General features: G+C 40.8%; 2 protein-coding genes across 4 annotated transcripts in view; one reads left to right on the forward strand and one right to left on the reverse strand.

Moving 5' to 3' along the window:
* Window positions 1-15265, forward strand: part of LOC129351480 (uncharacterized) — a 58658-nt gene extending 43393 nt beyond the window's left edge. For 2 of the 3 annotated variants that reach the window (XM_055020332.1, XM_055020330.1), the window contains 5 exons: window positions 5103-5173; window positions 5742-5852; window positions 5926-6023; window positions 11612-11681; window positions 13338-13902. In XM_055020332.1, the coding sequence (XP_054876307.1) occupies window positions 5103-5173; window positions 5742-5852; window positions 5926-6023; window positions 11612-11681; window positions 13338-13589 (602 nt within the window). In that variant the 3' untranslated portion in view covers window positions 13590-13902. Of the gene's footprint in view, window positions 1-5102; window positions 5174-5741; window positions 5853-5925; window positions 6024-11611; window positions 11682-13337; window positions 13903-15058 lie in introns of those variants that run through there. The other variant, XM_055020331.1, reaches the window with a different exon arrangement.
* Window positions 15266-15942: 677 nt separating this feature from the next.
* ascl1a (achaete-scute family bHLH transcription factor 1a) lies at window positions 15943-17470 on the reverse strand. The gene is made up of 2 exons (XM_055020421.1): window positions 16766-17470; window positions 15943-16683 (listed from the first exon to the last, which is right to left on the reverse strand). The coding sequence occupies exon 1, from the start codon at window positions 17380-17382 to the stop codon at window positions 16777-16779; it is 606 nt and encodes a 201-aa protein (XP_054876396.1). The 5' UTR covers window positions 17383-17470; the 3' UTR covers window positions 15943-16683; window positions 16766-16776.
* Between the last annotated feature and the right edge of the window lie 2382 nt (window positions 17471-19852).

A 19852-nucleotide genomic window follows, 5' to 3' on the forward strand; every position in this document is an offset into this window, starting at 1 on the left:
AAAAAATCAAGTTGCTTTTCCTTCTCCCAGTTCTCCCAGTGCCAACTGCAGAACTCAGGCAGAAACAACCAATCAGAGCCAGGAGGAAACACCATTGCAAAACACAATTTTGCAATTGCTGTGTTTCCCTTAAATACAAAACAGCCTTGAAATGCCATGTAAATAAGTTTAACACAATAAGTCATAAAAACCAGTCTGTGACATCATCCTCTCACCACTTCCTCTCTTTGTCTTTTCCACCAGTAGCAACGTCCTGTTGTTGATCATGTGACTCTGAATGCTAATATAATAGTAGCAATACAATACATGCTGAGTAATACAACCGCAAAACATCTTCATTATCGCGTAAAAACTTCCACTGAGCAAATTTTATATCTAATTCGAATTTGTGTAATGTTACAATAAACGGAAATGCAGCTGTGACTGGACGGTGAACAGTTCTTTAGTTCTTTCTTGGTCAAAACATAATTTTTGAGAATTAATCACGTTTTTTCAAAAATTTCTAAAAATGATCTAATTGAATTAAACTTGATTTAAATAAAGCAAATGCTTGAAATGCACCACTATATGGGAATCTGTATCACTTTAATAAATTACCCTTTCAACGTTGTTCTGAATTTACTGAACAGCACTTATAATTTAGAGATGAAATTTTGTTTTACATTTGAGAGCAAATCTGATCTTGTGTTGTTTTTAACGGTTTATAAATCCATAATTACTGAGAAAATGTAAATAATAGGATGACTCAGTCTAATTTAATCTAAATTTAAAGATGCAGGATCGATATTTTGTGCCCTCCTATATCTCTCTTCATTCACTGTTTACAAGATCTGCACTTCACATCCTTTTGCAAACAGATCTGCATCGTAACACCTGTTGATTTGCAGGATCATCACATTAACAATAATACATCAAACATCCCATAAATTCATTTTTTGTAGCTTTACTCTGGAACAGTTTAGACCTTGTGTGTAAGTGTATTTTGTTGCTGTTAATCACATGTAGCTGTTGAAGTGGGCCACGCTCTGCTAAAAGGGGGTCACCTCCTGCCTGCTGCTCAAAGCCATCTTTGTGTTGAATTATGGGACACTACATGCAGTGTGTTGATATACAAAAGTCTGGAATTAGGCGAGAAAAAGAGCAACAAACAAATTAAAAAAAAACGTTGAAACACAAAAGACTCGTCTTTGTGTGTGATTATTTTGCATGGGGCAAAAATAAACTGTCTTTACTTTAAAAATAACAAATAGATTTAACAAGAAAGCGCAGATTTACATTAAATGTTTTATGTTCACCCATGGAGATTTTACTATTGACCTATTAAAATAAACACAAGATGACAGAAAAGTTTATAAATGTGATGTACAGCACTGGAAAATATCCACATTAATATGCTGTATATAAAGGAAATGGCAGCGAGTCATTCTTTGATTCTTTTTTATTTTTTGCCTGTGTTTGCTGTTGCTTATCTCCTTTTTATCTTTCTAAACTGAACTGATTTTTAACACCAATATAGTGTAAAAATATTTGGACATTTGCCCGTTGTTGGTCGAGACCCGGCTTGAGTCGCCCTGCGTGTAAGAAATGAAAATATTAATCATCTTCAGAAGAGCGGCCTTGCCAAATGAGCAGCTTGGTGCTTTTCTTCATGTGCAGCTGCAGGTCTGGGAACAAGGTCCAAGTGCGTGGCAAATGAGTCGTGACCCGCAGGCTGCCTGCAGACGGATGCAGGAGTCGTGAACAAACAGGAACAAAACATAAAAACAAACGCCGAGTGAAAGCATGAGCCTCCCTGCTCATCATCATCGTCATCATCGCCCTATTCTTCCTCTCTCAATTGCAACTGAATCGCCTCGGTCTCATTACAGATTACAGCCTGAACGGAGTGACTCTCCCCTTTCTCTCGCCTTTCTCCACACAGCCCCTCTCTTGATTAACATTTTCTGCTAGGCTTCACACCAAAGGCCCAACCTGTGTCCTTTAAAGGCAGGGTGAAAAAAAAGCCATCAAGCGCTGGAGTGGAATCAGATAAGGCTATCAGGCGGGAGGTTTTGCTGCCTCGGCTTTGTGCTGCTCCTCCACCCGCCCTCGCTTCCTCCACCAGCCTCTCACTCCACTGCGTCTTTTGTTCGACTGATTCCCTGACGGAGGAGCGCTGCCCTCAGCCTGGGCCACCTCCAGCAGCCAGCGCCGGCGTCAGGGTCTCACACAGATCAGCATTATTTCATAAAACTGAGCAAAAAGTCACCAGAAAACTGAGTAATCAACAGAAATTGCCCCTGCAATGATGCATCACTTATCGCTCACTTATTGTTGTCTTATCTGTTCATCCTAATGAAGGATCATGGTCAACTCAAGACGTTTGGAGTTATTTAGATTCTGAAAGTATCTAAATAAGTTTCTAATTAAGTCAAACAAATGGAAATGAAGAAAGAAGTTGTTCTTTAATAACTTTTACAGCTATTTGTAATGTAGAAGCTCAATAAAAGAAAAATAGACTGTAGTAAATATAACAATCATACACCAATTTGTACCAATTGAATTTCCCTGTTGTATTTAATTAGGTTAATTTAATCATTTTGATAAATGAAAATCGCAGTGGTTGTTGACGTGCGAACAGAGAATCATAAGCAAGTAAAGTCATAATAAACAAAGAATTGAGTCGTTCAGAAGAATCATATTCCTAGTGAACAACATCAATACTTTGAGCTAACACTACGGCAAATAAACGGTTGTTTACATGCAGTTCCTTGTGGACCACTAGGGGGCGCCTGTGGGCCACCAGACAGACCGTCCTAGTACCTGGTAGTCCTTTGGACTCATTTCGAATGAAAACCAAAATTGCAACATTGTTACATTTTCATTGCTCTTATTCAAAATGCACTGTGTCAAAGAAGCCAAACTATTGATAAACGTGTTCCCCTCCTCGCCTCTAGGGGCGCTGCACTAAGAACCACTGAAGGAAATTACACAAAAACCACCGAAGAAGACATAAACGCAAGTGTCAGATTTTTGTGGTCGAGTCCACGAGCCATTTTGTCCGCTAGCACCAGACTAGCACATTTATTTTGGTTGTATTTACCCAGAATGCCCTGCACTACGCTTCACTTCCTGCTTTTGGAAGCGAGGGTTCAGTACAGCCAAACGTTTGCCATATGTAAACGTCAACATCTGACGTAAATCACGCTTTTCGGTTGATTCGCTCCAAAGCAGTAGATGGAAAGACCCCTAATTTGCTTTTTCTTTTGTGCCGAATTTTAAAAGTTCGCTCAATATTTGCATGACAACTGGATGAAGAAGAACTGGTGATAAATTATCTTCTTAGTCGCCTCAGAAGAAGAATGGTTGGCGACTAACACCCAGCAGTGAAACAATGCAGGGCAACTGAACTGCAGCTCTAAATTATCTAAAAAGCAGAGGTGATCCATTCACTGATCCGGCCGCCAGGGACGAGTCCGGATTTAAATCCCTGCAGGTTCGCATGCAGACCGCTGCACCCTGCCAGCCTCGTCCCATCTCAGATATTTGCAAACAGATGCTACGTCGGCAGCCTGCAGGTTTTTTGATCAATCAAGCTTTAACAAGTCAAGTTGACTGGCTGCGAATGTAACATTTTGCATCTGAAAGGCGAGGCCTGGTTTTGATTAGGCCTAAGCTGATAAATGGCCGATTCAAACAGGCCCCCCTGCTACTGCGGAGAAACCCCAGAGGTCCAGAGGTTTAAGTCCAGACTGATATCAACTCTGCTGCTCCTCTTTCTTCAGGAAACCCATGAATAGTTCCATTATCCACGAGATCCATTCTCATCTCTTAAATTGAAGTGGCAGCAGCTTAAAAGCCTCTTTTTAAGGCAGCCATTTCTTTCCTCCCTCCCAAATTTTTGTAATGAAATATTCATGGTTTGTCTCAGTTTGGCCTCTTCCGACAATCTCTACTTTTATTTTTAAGATTTTAAGACAGACATACTTCACAGAGTTGCAGCTAAATCCAGAGATTTGACCACTAACATTTGGTAGATGTTTTCTGATGTAGGAGAGCTGAGGCGGTTTCCACTTTTAACCCTTTAAGATCCAAATGTCAAATCTCCATCTGGATATTTTAATTGTACAAAGTTTTTTTAAATGTCTTGCAAGTAAATAAATTTGCTAATTTCTCCATAACAACTGGAACTTTCAATGTCCAGCAAGTTATTTTCACAATTTTCCGTCTATTAAAAGAATCTCATCAGATTAAAAATTTAATCTAATTTCACTTCCTGCAGCGGTGGGAGTGAAATTACCGTAATAACTTGACATTGGCTGGAAACCGCAACATTTTCCCTTTCCGGAACCGTTGGGATTTTTCAGATCACGCAAAGTGTGGCAGAGTTACGGTGCTGCAAATTTGGCTGAATTGTTGGTGCTCCGTTCAATCTGGGAGTATTAAAACATAAAGTTTGACATTTTATATCTTAAATATTGAAAAAAGAAGGGCAACAATAAGCGTTTTGAGGGTCAGAAGTATTTGCGGTTTTTCTCTATTGAGAGAAGACCGTTAACTGCAGCGAATACTTGAAAATAAGATATAAATTAAAAGATAAACTTAAAAAGATAAAGTACTAATTTGTTTGAGTTACACTTTTAAAAACAGAAATAAAGTACAGAAAATATCCAGGATACTTTTGTACAAACTGAAGTCATGACTCAGAAACTACACAACTACAAGCTAGCAGAGTGTTTTAACTTTTATTTCATTAATTAAAACTCCAATTAAACAAATTTAACTCAGTATAAAATAAAAAACACAATAAGTTAAGTTATTAACCCTGAAAAAAGAAAAGTTGAAATGCAAAAATTATGATGAACCATGATGAACTGATATTAGCAGGTGCATACATTTGATTTAAATAAAAACTGGATAAATGGGTAAAACAAAATGTTCCTTTTAATGAATTTTTTTTCTATTTTTAAAAAGAAAAACTAAATAATTCAACAGCAAAGTGTGACCCAACAGTCACACACCTGAACATCTCATTTTAAATGCAACAAAACACAATTAATATGAACATTTAAAAATGCTTCCTCACACTTTAACCCCTGTTGTTTTCTTCTTGTCTTTCTTAGTCGACTTTCTGGCAAAGTATTGCATTTTCAGTCAGGAGAAGCTGGTGGAGTACAAAAGGGCTTTTGAAGCAGTAAGTGAAGGGCGATTTAAACCCTTTTTGTTCTTTCTCTTTCAGCAGCAGATTCTGTTTCACTCTCAGAATGTGTTGCTCTCAGTCGGAGGGAAGGTGTGGAGTCTGCAGGCTCAAAAGCTCCACATAAAGTGAACTTTGTCACTTTTTAAAAACTCAAATCAGTGCGATGTGTTTGGGATTTTAAAAAGCAGCAACTACCATTAAATTTAAAGGGAAATTATGCTTATAATTCACTAAAATAGAAGTTTTAATTTAATATTTCATCATGTGAGAATGGAAAGAGTTATAGAGTTGTCAGAAAACTTTGGTTGCAAAGGTCTAGTCAAAGTAAAAATCGGCGATAGGAGTAGAACTTAATAGAAAATATTCACAAACATTATCCAACAAACATTAGATAGTCTTAACAAAAATGTAAATTTAAATAATGGAGTAAATGTAAATTTTATAGCAGAAAATGTCACCAGTTGTCAACAGGAAGTGATCAACATTCAAGTTGTCTTCTCTGTTTTGTTGCAAATGTAAATTTTTCTATTGAAACTTCTTCCAGATTATGTTATTCTTCTAGGAGGACAGCGACTGTGACGGCTACATCTCCTGCCTGCAGGTTCTGCTCGCTCTCAAAACCATCATCCCTGCTGAGCTGCTGTCTGAAAAAGAAGAGATCTACGTCTACAGGGTAGATCCGTGACCAACCGCAGCGCAGCGGCCGCTCACTCACTTCCTGCGGTAACGCCAACGTCCCGTTTCAGATCCTGGAGATGGTGGACTTCAGGGTGACAGATGGACTGGTGGACCTGAGGCTGTTTGCAGTGATTGCGAGCCTGGCGCAGAAAATAGCCTCCATGGAGTAAGTAAAAAGGCGAACGCTCTCCTCAAGAAAGCCGCAGGCTGGAGGAGGAGTCGCTGACCCGCCATAAATAAGGACAAGAGTTTGTACCCAAGTTTGTTCCACTGATCTTAGCGTCGTGTGTGGGTCTCTTTGAACTGCGTTGTCTTCAGTTTCTGGGCAATATCTGCACTCTTTGAAGCATTATATCATGATTTATGAAAGCAAAACGGTGTTTATTTTTATTGGAAAACAGCAAACAAGCTCATATCATCCAGAATTTGATTGTGATCTGGTGTGAATTTAGTCAATTTGTCTGGTTGATGCTTGAGAAGTAAGACTCCTCATGACGTTTAAAGGGAATGTGTTATAAAAAATTCACATTTTACACACTTTTCTACTTCAGTTTGGGTTTCTAACGCTTCTAAAACTGCGCAAGCACTTAAAAAAAAACACCCAAACTAATGCTTTTTGGTGTCTGGAAAATGTCACTGTTTCAGAAGGTAACAAATTAGCAAGCACTGCCCGTCACCTAGCAACCCCAGCAGAGTTCCGCTAGTCACCTAGCAACCCCAGCAGAGTTCCGCCCGTCACCTAGCAACCCCAGCAGAGTTCCGCCCGTCACCTAGCAACCCCAGCAGAGTTCCGCCCGTCACCTAGCAACCCCAGTTGAGCTTCTGCGCGTTTGGTCAGTATGCGCTGTACAGTGGCTGCTGGACACTGTACTCAACATCCAGTTACCACTTGCTGCACTTTGTTGGTTGTGCAGCAGGCTCTACTTCTGCTTTTCAAACATGTACATTGGGAAAATTGCACATTTCTTTGGAACTATTTTCACATGAGTGTGCAAAGGTTGAATTTACACTCACAGTTTGTTGTCGTATATCAAGGGTCTGTGACAATATTTTGGACTTTCTATTAATATAAACAATATACAAGTATTTGAAATTATGTATTTTTTTCTTATTTGCTGCATCTATAAAAAATGTGAAATTGCGTTTTTTTCAAAGGCAAATTTAAACACAAGACTCTTAAAGCTGCAGTGTGTAGTTTTTATTAAAATATTATTGCTTTCATATTTGTTAAAATTGTAACCATGTTATGAGAGATAATCTGGACCTCCTCCACATCATCAAGGAGTCTCAACGCTGTCAATCATCCTCTTGTACTCACTGCTAAATGCCCTAATGACAGAAAAACTGCTCACTGTTACTGTTAACTACAGACTCTGCAAAGCTCACACCAAGAACACAGTCCAAGTGGACAAGATATAATTATTGTAATTATTTTAATTACATGTAATTATTTTAATTCTTTTAATTACATGTAATTAAAATCGTTCTTTTAATTACATGTAATTGAAACCATGCTTTTAATTACACGTAATTAAAATTGTTCCTTTAATTACATGTAATTAAAATCGTTCTTTTAATTACATGTATTTAAAATCGTTCTTTTATTTACATGTAATTATTTTTATTCTTTTAATTACATGTAATTATTTTATTTCTTTTAATTGCATGTAATTATTTTTATTCTTTTAATTGCATGTAATTATTTTTATTCTTTTAATTGCATGTAATTAGGCCCGAGCAGCTAATTCTAACCATGTTATGAGAGATAATCTGGACCTCCTCCACATCATCTCAACGCTGTCAATCAGCCTCTTGTACTCACTGCTAAATGCCCTAATGACAAAAAAACTGCTCACTGTTACTGTTAACTACAGACTCTGCAAAGCACACACCAAGAGGACAAAGATAAATTTTTGTATATTTTCAATGTAAATATATTTTACGTAAAAAATATTTTCAAAATATATAAAAAAACAAGTACATTTTAAATTAATAAAAACTTATTTTAGTATAAAAATACACATTTCTAAATAAAAATATAAAAGGTTTTTATGGTCATAAAATATGTTTATATATTTATAAATATGAAAATATAATTTTTACAAATATTTTTATAAAAGTTACATCCTGCAGTTTTAGTAAAGACCATTTTAAGAAATCACATCAAAGACTAGTTTCTTTGAAGATTATTGATCATCTTTGATCATTTTATTCAGATTGTATCAGTTTTTAGATTAAATATGTGAGAACATGTTACATGTGACTGGAACATGTTACATGGGACTGGATCCAGTGAATCAGCTGTGAACAGGCTGAACTTTGCGGGGCCAAACTTTGGCCTCAGCCTCTCCATGTCCCAACGTTTTGCTCCATATGCCGCAGATTCCCACACACGGCGTTTTGTTTTTCCTCGGCCTTGCCCCCGGGGTCTAAGGCTTCCTACAGACATCAGCGAGTGGAGCCAAGCTCGCTCCAGAGGTCCCCCGGGGGTCAAGGCCTGCACCCGGAGCCTTCACCCCGCTCTGAGAGCGCCCTCTCAGTGGGGCCGGGGCCGGGGTCACGGGTCCCCTGATTTACGGCCGACTCTTTGTGGATTGGAGGCGGCCTGCAGCCTGACCGCTGCGCTGGCACAAAAACACCGGGGTGTCTGCTCTGCTCTCTGTGGAGGCAATTATCGTAATGATAATGAATGTCCGTATTAAACGTCTTTACACAAAACTCCTCTTTGCAATTTCAATAACAAGCGGGGAGGCGATCGGCGTTCATAACGCCGCCTCCCAAACAAGAAGAAAACAAAAGCATCTCATCCGTACTGAACTGGACTGATCCTCTTACCTGTTTCACTTAATCCTGTTGTCTCTAATCCCGCTTTGGAAATGAGCCGCTACAGTAGTTACACAATCAGCCTTTCTGATCATGTGGAGATCTGAGGAGGTGCGTTTCTTGCCATTTCAGGCCTCCTCCCCCCTTCTGCCTCCTCTTTTCTTCCCAGCTTTACCTGTCGCATGTCTTTCATCTCTTGTTGCCTCCTTTTCACTCTGCTGCTCTGGACCCATCTGCATTGTGCGCCACATTCCCTCAGGCGCATCGCGTGGTTTTGCAGGAAAGCACAAATAGCATCACTGGAGCCACGCCGGTCGTCCTTTGGGTTATTGTGCGTCTTTCTGTCACTGGACAACAAAACCTCTGCAGATAAATAGTTTAGGGGTTAGTTTTTAACTATTTTTAGCGATAAAAATCAATGATCAGATCTTGTTTGGGCTTCAGGAACTTACCCAAAAAACTGGCAGAGTGAACATTTTATCTGCATTCACACAAGTCTTGTTTAGTCCACTTTAATCAAACTCTGATTCGTTTCGGGAGGTGTGAACGAGAAAACCAAACTGATGTGGACCAAAGATCAAACTCTCATCCACCTAAATAATTAGGTCTCAGTTCAATTGAAGTGAACTCTGGTGCGGTTTGAATGCGTATGTGAATGCCAAGTGGACTAGAGACCGCTTTCAGAAGCAGGAAGTGGCTTCAGTGCAGAGAATTCTGGGTAAATAGAATGAAAACAAACACGCTAGTTTTTGTGCTAGCAGGAGAAATGAATCATGGGCTTCACAACCACCAAATGGTCTGATGGTACTCCATATTTGTTTACAGTTTGATAAGAAGGAAGTTGAGCTCATGTCTTCTTCAGAGGTTTCTGTGTTGTTTCCTTTAGTGGTTCTTGGTGCAGCGCCCCCACAGGCGAGGAGGGGAACAGGCGTTTAAAACCACCATTTGGTTGGTTTGACACAATGTGAAAGCGAATTGCAGCTGATAAAAACTTAACAAATGTTACAATTTGAAAGGAGTTTGTCAAGTCAGAAAACATGTTTAGTTTTAGTGGGCAGTCTGCTTTTGAACGTAAAGTTTCTTCACTTTTAAGAGTTGAGGAATGTTTCTTTTACACCAATAAGAGATCATAAACTACACTGCTTGACCAAACAAAAGGTCACATTCTAATATTCTGTTGGACAGAGATTCGCTTTGTTGTACGTAAAGTTTCAATCCAAACTGAACACTGCAAAAACAAAAAACCCAAAGTATTTTTGGTCTAGTTTCAAGTGCAAATATTTTAGTACACTTGAAATTAGACAATTAACTCACAATGTTCTTCTAAGATATTTTCACCAAACTCTGATCAGAAATAGTTGGTAAGATGTTCAACCTTCCCGCTTAAAATATCCCCAAACAACTCTGAGTTTGTCGGCTTGAACTGGGTCAGAATCTGTTTGCATCGCCGTCTGTAAGCTCTGCAGCGACAAGGCCGCCAAAATGTTGGGCTCTGCATAAGTGAGAAGTCTTCTGTGTTGGTAACCGCGGGGGGTCGACAAAAGAAAATGGGTTAGGCTGTTATTATCCTCGCTGCAGTCCATCACCGCCGCCTCCCCCACAGCCCGGCTGCTTGTCCTCGCCATTATCTCGCCGGTGTGCTTGTGCGCCACAAACGAAGTGCAATTAATGATCATTAGCTGCCCTGTCCTGCCTCGTCCCCATCAAAGGCCGGACTGCCTGGTCATTGGGAGGCCCGACCGTGGCGCGGGGAGCACTCAGGCGTGCACTGCACTCGATGGCCATTCTTTGCTCCAACAGGCCATTGAGCGCCGGGCGAGGAGGAGCTCGTTAACACCAGGCGCTCGTTAGAGACGGTATGACCGTCGCCGTGCCACACGCTGGACTGGAGAGGTCCGTCCCAACACAATCACTCCACTCTGCCTCTAATTATCCTCGTGGACCAGATTTCGTCACATTGCACCAACGTGTGCTTCGACCGCTCATTCCCCTCCACGCCAACCCCAACGACCCCCAGGCCACGCCCACTGTCCCCCAAATCAGTTTTATCCGTTAATGTGGCGGGATGTCTCCGTGTGCCGACGCATTGTCTGTCTGCGAGGCGGCTGTGAGCAACCACAATGGACTCAAAACACTTTAGCATCACTGGCTGGAAAACACGGGGTCGCCCGGGACAAACGCGCCAAAAACATCCCGCTATGGCGTGACTCATATTTACAAACACTCACCTTAAAGCAGCCGAGTGAAAAGCATTCAGGGGCCACAATTTAAAAATACTGAATCATTTTATTCTGAATTCTCTTATTTTATATAATCAGCAACAAATCAAAGTGTATTTTCATTTAGAAAGTCATAATAAAGATAGCAAGTTTTGCTTATTTCCAACAACAAAATGGCAGCCATTTTAGTTACTGGGTCTGACTTTTAAAGACCTTAAATGAACCCAAACAAGAAAATCACTTTCTATTTAAGATGTAAATCTTCCAGTTAAACCATAAAGCATTCCTAGAAGTAGTTTAATGTGCATCCAGGGGCCACATGAAACTACTTCTAGGGCCCCAAATGGCCCCCGGGCCACACTTTGGTCATCTCTGTCTTAAAGGACTTAATTTTCTCCCCATTATTTCTTAATTTTATAGAAGTTTCCCACAAACACATTGCTGCAACAGCTTTATTGTATGTATTCAATGTGATTTTACATGCTAGTTAGATTAAACAAATTAAACCAGAATTTTATCCATCATAGAATATTCTTAACTTTGATTTAATCTAACACCCAGTAATAAAATACATACTGAAGCCACTAAATTTGTACAATAAATTTCTCGACTTCATCCATCTTTGGTTCATCAGAAACATCCCAAACCGCGACTGGTTGGATAGTTAAGAAATCCATAAAAAGTTGTACTAACATATTTCTCTCCTTCCCAGTGAGTTTATGCGATCCCTCATCGACAACATGGACCTGCGCTCCCTTGAAGTGCGACTCTTTAAAGCAAAGGTGAATCACATGTTTGTTCTCTTGAATTTGTTTCCAAAAGACACATCAGATTAACTCTTATGGCCCAAACATCACCTCCGCGGTTCTGCAGGTCTAATTGCAATGGAACAAACGTCCCGACTCTTTGAAGAGTGATTCGAAAGCATTGATTTTTATTTGGTTCTGGAGAGCCACTCAGAACCTCATGCATAGAAATGAGGGAGCCAAGCTGGAGAAAGGAAGAGGGGCGCCTTTCCCTTTTCATAGATTAGCACGGCCTTAATCTCATTAAAGTGCCCAGCAGTGAACATGCAGTCCACTCCGCCCCGGCCTGTAATCATCCCGAGACACACGGCTCATCTCGGGTGGACTGGGCCGAGCCAATACCAGCTGGCTGCGAGGGCGAGGAAGTAGCGGCCGGCAGGACATGAAAGCCTGTGGGTGTGGAAAACTGAGCCAGGTAGGGAGGCTTTGTAATTACAGAGCTGTTAGGGATAGGGTTGTTAACTGGAGAGGCTGCTGGGGGGCGGGAGGGGGAAGCGGGGGGCAGGGCTAATTGCCAGAGGGCTGTTGCCCCGGCCCCCCTCCCTCTGCTCTGCAATTATTACCTCGACTGCATTAACTGTGCAAACAGGTGCGCCCAGAGAGGACTGTGGTAATCTGAGGCCACACAAAATCACACACACACACATTCCCACATAAACACCAACAGGGTCCTTAAAGTTGACCTGCCATGCAAATTTCATGTTTTTGTGCTTTTAGTTGTGTTTCTACTGCAACTAAAAACAGCCCCAAAAAAATTAAAAACAAGAAACACCCAATTGCTTTTTGGTGTCTGGAAAATCAGCCATTACAAAAGCCTTGAGAATGTGAAGGCACTGCCCGTCGCCTAGCAGCCACAGAGATGGCTGCTGGAAAAGGCAAGTGTTTTGTTAACTTACCATCGAGAAGCCAATTGCTGCATTCTTGTCGGGGAGGAGGTTCCACTTCTGCTTTTCAAGGACGTGCGGTTGCATAATTGCGTATTTGCTTGCAGCTATCTTCAGGTTTGCGTGTCAGCGTTGAGTTGGGGGCGTGGCCAGCAGCAGCTCATTCTGATAGGAGCTGACCAAACTTAAACCTCATTATTTAAAATGATTTTGTGCACACAAAAATTAAACACACAGTCTTACCAAGTATTTTTGGTCTAATATTTTATTACTCTTGAAATAAGACTAAATTAACTTTTCAGCAAGATATAGGAGTTTGTTTGAAGTCAACAATTCCTTAATATTGTTGAAAAAGTGGCACATTACAGCAAGACGTTGCAAATGGTCAACATGCTACTGAGATATGCTAATGTTAGCATTTTAGCTAATTTAGATATAAAATTGAAACTTAGCTCATTAAAACAGAATCAGTGTTAGCCAATATGCTAGTGATAACCCAAATGTTGCTTGGAATATTTGTAGGCTTATTTATAAGTTAAATGATCCAATATCTGGCTGAAAAATCACTTTGGAAGTTAGTTTTGTCTTATTGCAAATGTATTAAGATATTTGCTCTGGAAAAAAAGATCAAAAGTACTTGGTATGGTTTGTGTTTTTGCAGTGTAATGCTCATAGACATATCCTGACCTGGTAGTGGAAGCATCATGGCTCCAGGGTCTTTCTGAATCTGTTATCCTGGCCTCTGCAGCAGCTCTTCCTGTTCCTCCTGGAGGATCAGCACGACGTCTCCGGAGCTCAGCGGGGCTTCATCAGCGGCGAGCAGCTGCTTCTGGAGCTGCAGGCCGGCGGCATCCACCTGGAGCAGGAGGCGGCCGTCAGGCTGGAGCTGGAGCGCGTTCCCCCTCTGGACCTGCTGGACTTCCTGGCCTACCTGCCCCTCTTCATGCTCATCCACCAATCGGTGATCGCCAACCCGCTGGACGACGCCGGCCGATGCTGAGCTCTGCAGCGGCCTGTCGGGCCTCAGGGGTCAGAAGATCAGCATAATAATGGGAATAAATTACCGTACTGTTAATATTCCTGCTCTGTAATGATGAAAAACTTTTACAGTAGTAAAGTAACATTTTATTGGACGAGGTAAGACTGACATGACAGTCATAAACATGTTTGACTGCTCTCACGCAGTCAATATAATAATATATTCGTAATATAATATAGTAATGACATTTTTAGAGCAAAGTTGCATTAAAACCTGCATTTAAGCTTCATTAAGTGTCTATTCTGTATTATTTGTCAAATTATGTCACTTTTAAAGCCAAATTTTATTATAACTTGCATTTAAAATGCATTAAAAGTGTCAACTTTGCATTATGTAGTAAGTAATAAACTTTTTAAAATAAAGTTGCATTTAAACATGATAAAGTTTTATTAAAAGATTCAACTTTGCAATATTTGATAAAAACAAATTGACACTTTTAAAAGCAAAATTGTATTGAAACTTCTTTAAAGTAAATTAAAGTTGTAAATTTCACATTATTCTTTAAGTAATTACACTTTTAAAACAAAGTTGCATCAAAACTTTGCAAAAGAAAGGTTTGACGAAATCGCTTAAAAGTAAAATCTCAATTTGTTTTCATGTTGAAATCCAGTCTATACATCTTAAGTTGTTCCTTTCACACCAAAACTTTAATTTATAAACACTGCCAGACTTTTTAATGTTGTAAATCCAGCCATCAAGTCTCCATCCTGCCACTCATTTTTTGTATGTCCTTTCATTCATAAACTGTTGTTTCTCCATCATTAGTACATCCAGCGAGTACTTTAGCTTGATTGACAGCAGTAAGACCCGCCTCCTGGCTCTGATTGGTTGTTTCTGGTTAGAGCTGTGCATTTCTCCAGCACTTCCAACCTAATAAAAGACTGTCACCACATAATGGCAGTTTTAGCAAATATGAAACTGCACCTTTAATATGGATGAAAAAAATCTAGTTACCAACAAACCATTTAAACTTATAATTTGGAAAAAAATGTCTGGCAGATTATTTCACTTTCTGTAAGCGACACTATTTGCTCACATGCAGGTGTTATTGGCAACTTCTGAGAGCAATTTGTTGCACTCAGAGAAAAAAGTGCACGCCGCACTTTTCAGTTTATTAAAAATGGTTTGAATCATGTATAACTTTCTTTCTGCTTCAGAATTGTAAACCATTGTGTTTTCTTTCACATGAAATTCAAATTAAATATATTAATGTTTGTGGTTGTAATGTGATAAAATACAGAAAAGTTTCTTGGTTACCAATATATTGATTGGAGATTATAACTAGCACTTTTTCCATCAATATTAAGAAATTTTTGATTTAAAACAAGTTCCTATTTTTGGCTGGAAAGTTACAGCTCAGTCTTATTTCAAATGTACCAAGATGTTTGCTCTGAAAGCCCTTCAGTCCCTTCAGTTTCCTCTCCTCGCAGGTGGCGCAGCCTGTGTGTTCAGCGGCGTGCTGCTGCTGTCAGGAGCCACACGCCGTCAGTCAGTTCAGCTCCGTCTCTCCACTCGACCACCGCCCGGAGCCCATTCACTCATTACAGCGGACACGCGTCCCGGCGCAGCCTCCGCCCTACCTGTCAAACTCAGTTGTCCCGAAGCGCGCAGACCACCTGACGCGCCGCTCACTCCGCCTCCAGCTGCGGATTTAAGGCGACATTCGCTTCTTTACGCGTCTGATGTCGGAGTTTGGCTGAAATTGTCCGGTTGCTGCGTAACCGGATGATTTAAGTTGCATAAAAGTTGTTCTGACGTGCTGCATTGTCTGTTTCTTTTATCTAAAAAGTGCTTCAGATGCGGTGCGTAAAAACAAAAGATAAAGATGGTACGATGAGACCTGTAGACAATAAACATGTGCGTAATCCTACCAATGCCAGTAAATACTTTATTTCGCTTTACTCATCGCAACGCTCAAAAAATGTCCTTCATTTCCTAATAATATGTGTGATTCCTCTATTTGAACCATTTCTTCTCAGTTTTCTTAGTTACTCACAAATTGATCCATTAATGACTGTAAGTTTGACCATAACGCCCAAAGGATTGTGCGCAAATACTTTGCGTAAAAGTTTGTTTCTTGTTTCTTTTGTTTTCACCGCTTTCAGTCACTTAATGTCGCCCTCCTTTGTTGAAATTTGGTCTATTTATAGGCAAAAAAGTATCTTAAAAGGTGCATAAAGTTAACAGAAGAGTCACTGTTGATCCCAAAATGGCTAAAAATTATAAGTTCTATTATTTTCCTTCTTTGCTTTTATATAATTTTCACTCTGTTCTCCAAAGCAAACATCAAGAAAAAAATAGACGTTGAAAGAAATTCAGTAAATCTCTTTATTTTTGGACTAAATTGTAAAAAATATGGTTATAAGAATTATTCAACATCTGCTTGTGAATAGAAGATAAAGAGCTGGCAGTATAAAGACACAATGCATTGGCTATTGCACTCTTTTTTTGGACAATAGCTGCATAAGTTTGATCATCGTGACATGATATAATGCAATAACATGGTTCTGCTATTAAATAAGACACATTGGTGCTATATAATAAAAACCTGGAGTGTCAAACTCCTGCTGGAAACCTCGTGAACACAAGAGCCAGAGAATAATAGGCGACACGTCTGCGTTGGCAGGAGGTATTAGAAATAACTTCGCAATATATAGACAAAATATATACAAAATGGATGCGTACAAAACATCTATAAATCTCTTACATACAAAAATATCTTAATATATTCCCAGAAAAAGCGTTTGATATAGAATTTAATAGAATAAATCCGCAACCTGGAAGCATTTGAACTGAATTCAGCTTCGGAGAGGTTTTACCAAACGGGTCGGTGAGACTGGAGAGGCAGAAGAGGAGCGGCATTTTAAATAATGTTTTGTTTTCTGGACAGCATGAATTCACATGAGGGTCTCTGTTTTTGTTTGGGTTTTTTTCCACTTTGTCTCCCTTTAATCCTGAGTCTTTAATCAGTCTGTAGGATTAAAACAGCGCGCCTTGTTCTCCGGGACCAACCCAAGCGATGGACAACAAAACTCAAACGAGTTGATCCAGAACTCTGTGGAAAAAAACACAAAAGAATTATATCAAAACTCAACAAAAGTTTCTAAAGGTGTTAGAAAATAACTGCGTCGTCTCACCTTGGAGATGCTCAGAACCAGTTGGTGAAGTCCAGCAGCTCCTGCTCCTCCGGACTCAGCGGGTCGTAGGAGCCTTCATCCGAGGAGTAGGAGGACACGGGTGACCCGGCCATGGAGTTCATGTCCGCGGAGTAACCCTGCGACATGCCGGGCGACAGCACGCCGGCCTGGAAGGCGGCGCTCACCGCGTCGTGCTCGTCCAGCAGCTGCTGCAGGGCGCGGATGTACTCCACCGCGGAGCGCAGCGTCTCCACTTTGCTCATCTTCTTGTTGGCGGCGCCGTTGGGGACGTGCTCGCGCAGCGTGGCGAAGCCGTTGTTCACAAGCTTCACCCGGTTGCGCTCGCGCTCGTTCCTGCGGGCCACCGCGTGCGGCTGCTGCTGCGGGAGCGTGTAGCCGAAGCCCGCGAAGTTCAGCCGCCGCTTGCAGCGCAGCAGCTCCGGAGAGGAGGAGCGCTGCCGCTTCGGCTGCTTGGGCTTCCCGCTGCACTGACTGCTACTGCTGCAGCCGCTGCTGCTGCTGGGGCTCAGCTGGATGCTCTGCGCGGAAAAATAACACGCGGTGGGAACCAGCTGCTGCTGGCTGACGTTAATTTCCATTTTGGCTGTAATGTCCATCTCCGGAAAGTAACTTTTAAGTCTCGAGGCGGTGCGTCCCGCTCGTGCCGTTCACGTGTTTCGACCGCACTTGTTCCGGTGGGGGCAGTCCGCCTCTCAGCGCTGAAATGTGTCCTGGAAGACAGACTCCACTGCTTTTCAATGCGCCTGGATGAGAGCTGGCCACGCCCACTGGTCGCGTGGATACACCTTGGGCTCCTGCGTCGGTGCGTCGCGCGCGTCGGACGCGTGCCACTTGAAGCGCTAAACAAACAGAGCGGAGAGGAGGAAGGAAACCTCCTTGCAGCAACAACAGTTTGTCCTGAATGTGAGACTTTTCTCGGTTCCTCAACAAACTTTTAATGTCACAAACATTTGGAAGAAAGCAAAAAAACTTACAAAAACTGGAATTAAGGTATTTCCGTTAACTGAAATAAACAAAAAGGGCAATTAATTAAAACTATAGTGCCTTTATAAAATTGACTAAAACATGCTTAAATCAGATTTAGTTTTGTGTTTATTAAAATCCTTTGAATTGATGTGAAAATGATTTTTATTTTTTCCTCGAACACGCAGTTTACGTCACTTGTCAACAAATTACGGCACTCTTGTACGCTGGTCCGCAAGATGGCGAAAGTAAAAGTTGGGATGAAACATCAATGTCGGTTGGTTGTTCAACAATAAATGAATACCACTTTTGAAAATATTATCTTTTGTTGAATGTATATCAATAGAAAGTTGTGTGGAAGAAAGAAAATCTGTAAGCAAAATAGGACGACTGCAACACTTTAGAAGAAAAGGTATGAACTGAGTGTATTTAAAACTTGATAGATCCAAATTTCTGTACCCGAAATGTACTTTTTATTGATCTTGCTTCCAAGTTTAGAACCTAAATTTTTATGTAAATCATCAAAACTAATAAACAAATACACCAGTTTTATCACTTTATGTGTAATAGATCTAGAAAAGATGTGATTTTCAATTTTTCAATTGAATTAATTCAGATTTTCTAGTGAAAGCAGGTTGTGATGAAATGTCAACCAATCAGGCTCTTATGAATAAATTACTTCATATATGAATATCGTGTGATCAGACCATTTCTGTTATTTTTTTATTGGGTGAAGAACTTTAATACTGACTGGAAAGGGTCATCATGAATGGTTTAAAGGTTCTGTTTGTATGCAAACATAAAAACTGCCAGTTGATTCATTGGATTTTACATAAAAATAACAAAACTAGCAGTGATAAAATAACACAACAATCAAACTATTAAGATCCTAAAGGAATCCAATCAGACTTGCTTGTATTTTTGTGAGATTTGATCTTGATTGTAATAGTTTACAAGACAATGGTGAAAAACACAGACTGACTGGTCACAGGTCAGTGTTTTTCAATATGGGGCCACCAGAGGGCGCTGTGGGGGCCTCAGGAAGCTGATGAGAAAGAAATTTAATCCCACACATTTTTAATCTTAAACTTTTCATCGTCATTTTTTTTTCTGTTATTGAAATAACATATTGAAATGTTATTTCTGGTGCTGCCAGTAAAATAATTGGACTTAATACTTTTTAAGTACTTATCTGTACTTCAAAATGTTTATTTACATCGTTTATTTAAATTTGCAATGAATTTAGTTTGAGTCGTAAATTCAACTCAAACTTGATTAAGTTTCCAGGTTTTTCTTGGAGGAACTTCTCTGGCGCCCCCTGCTGGTGGCCTTGGACAGCAACGTATTTCGCTTATACTTCGGGCTGGAAGATGAACCAGACCTCACCTATATTGCTAGCATTAGCATTTTTACCAGTTAAACCTTTTAAATTGTTTTGTTGTCAAACAAGATGGAGGACGGTTGTAGATCAGCATGCTGGTTCATCTGAGAGCAGCTGCTTCTGCACATCTTTTTATTTTCCCCGACGCGGCTCATTTGAGGCTCTATTGTCCATCGCAGGCATCGTGATCGTTTGCACAAGCGGAACGCCGAGGCGCAAATCCTCAGGGAGGCGCAGAGAATCCAGAGCTTTGTGTCTGATTGGACACACCCGATGCGCAGGTTGATTATTGTGGCTCTGATATGCGGAGGAACAGGATAAAAACGCGCGCAATTTCAGTTACATGCTGCTGCTTCTACTTCTTGTTGAGTGGGATTGTAAAATTGCGCACATTTTCTGTTGGCAGCGGCATTCAGGACCAACTGAGCGACCCCCATTGCTGTGCGCCCCACCTATACTTTCTTTTCTTCCCTCCTCCCCCTTCCCTTTTGGCGCAGCAAGAGAGTTTAGCCAAAGAGGCGTGGGTTCTATTCAGCGTCCTCTTCCCCATCTCCATGCTTTCTGAAACCTATCCATGCCCCTTGTCTGCCTGCTTCCAGGGTCCAATTAGCGCTTTGTGCGGACTTTGCGGGTCTTCCAGAAGCTGGGAGGGCGCGCTTCACTTGGAGGGGCTTTCCAGTCAAAGCTGAGTGTAATAATTATTATGTCATCTGGGCGCCCGG

This window comes from Poeciliopsis prolifica, unplaced genomic scaffold, assembly GCF_027474105.1.
Source record: "Poeciliopsis prolifica strain line A6 unplaced genomic scaffold, Auburn_PproV2 SCAFFOLD067, whole genome shotgun sequence".
NCBI classification, from domain to species: domain Eukaryota; kingdom Metazoa; phylum Chordata; class Actinopteri; order Cyprinodontiformes; family Poeciliidae; genus Poeciliopsis; species Poeciliopsis prolifica.

What these genes read in the sequence shown, in the direction of transcription:
- ascl1a (XM_055020421.1), bottom strand. Translation starts at nt 17,382, where the DNA reads ATGGACATTACAGCCAAAATGGAAATTAACGTCAGCCAGCAGCAGCTG.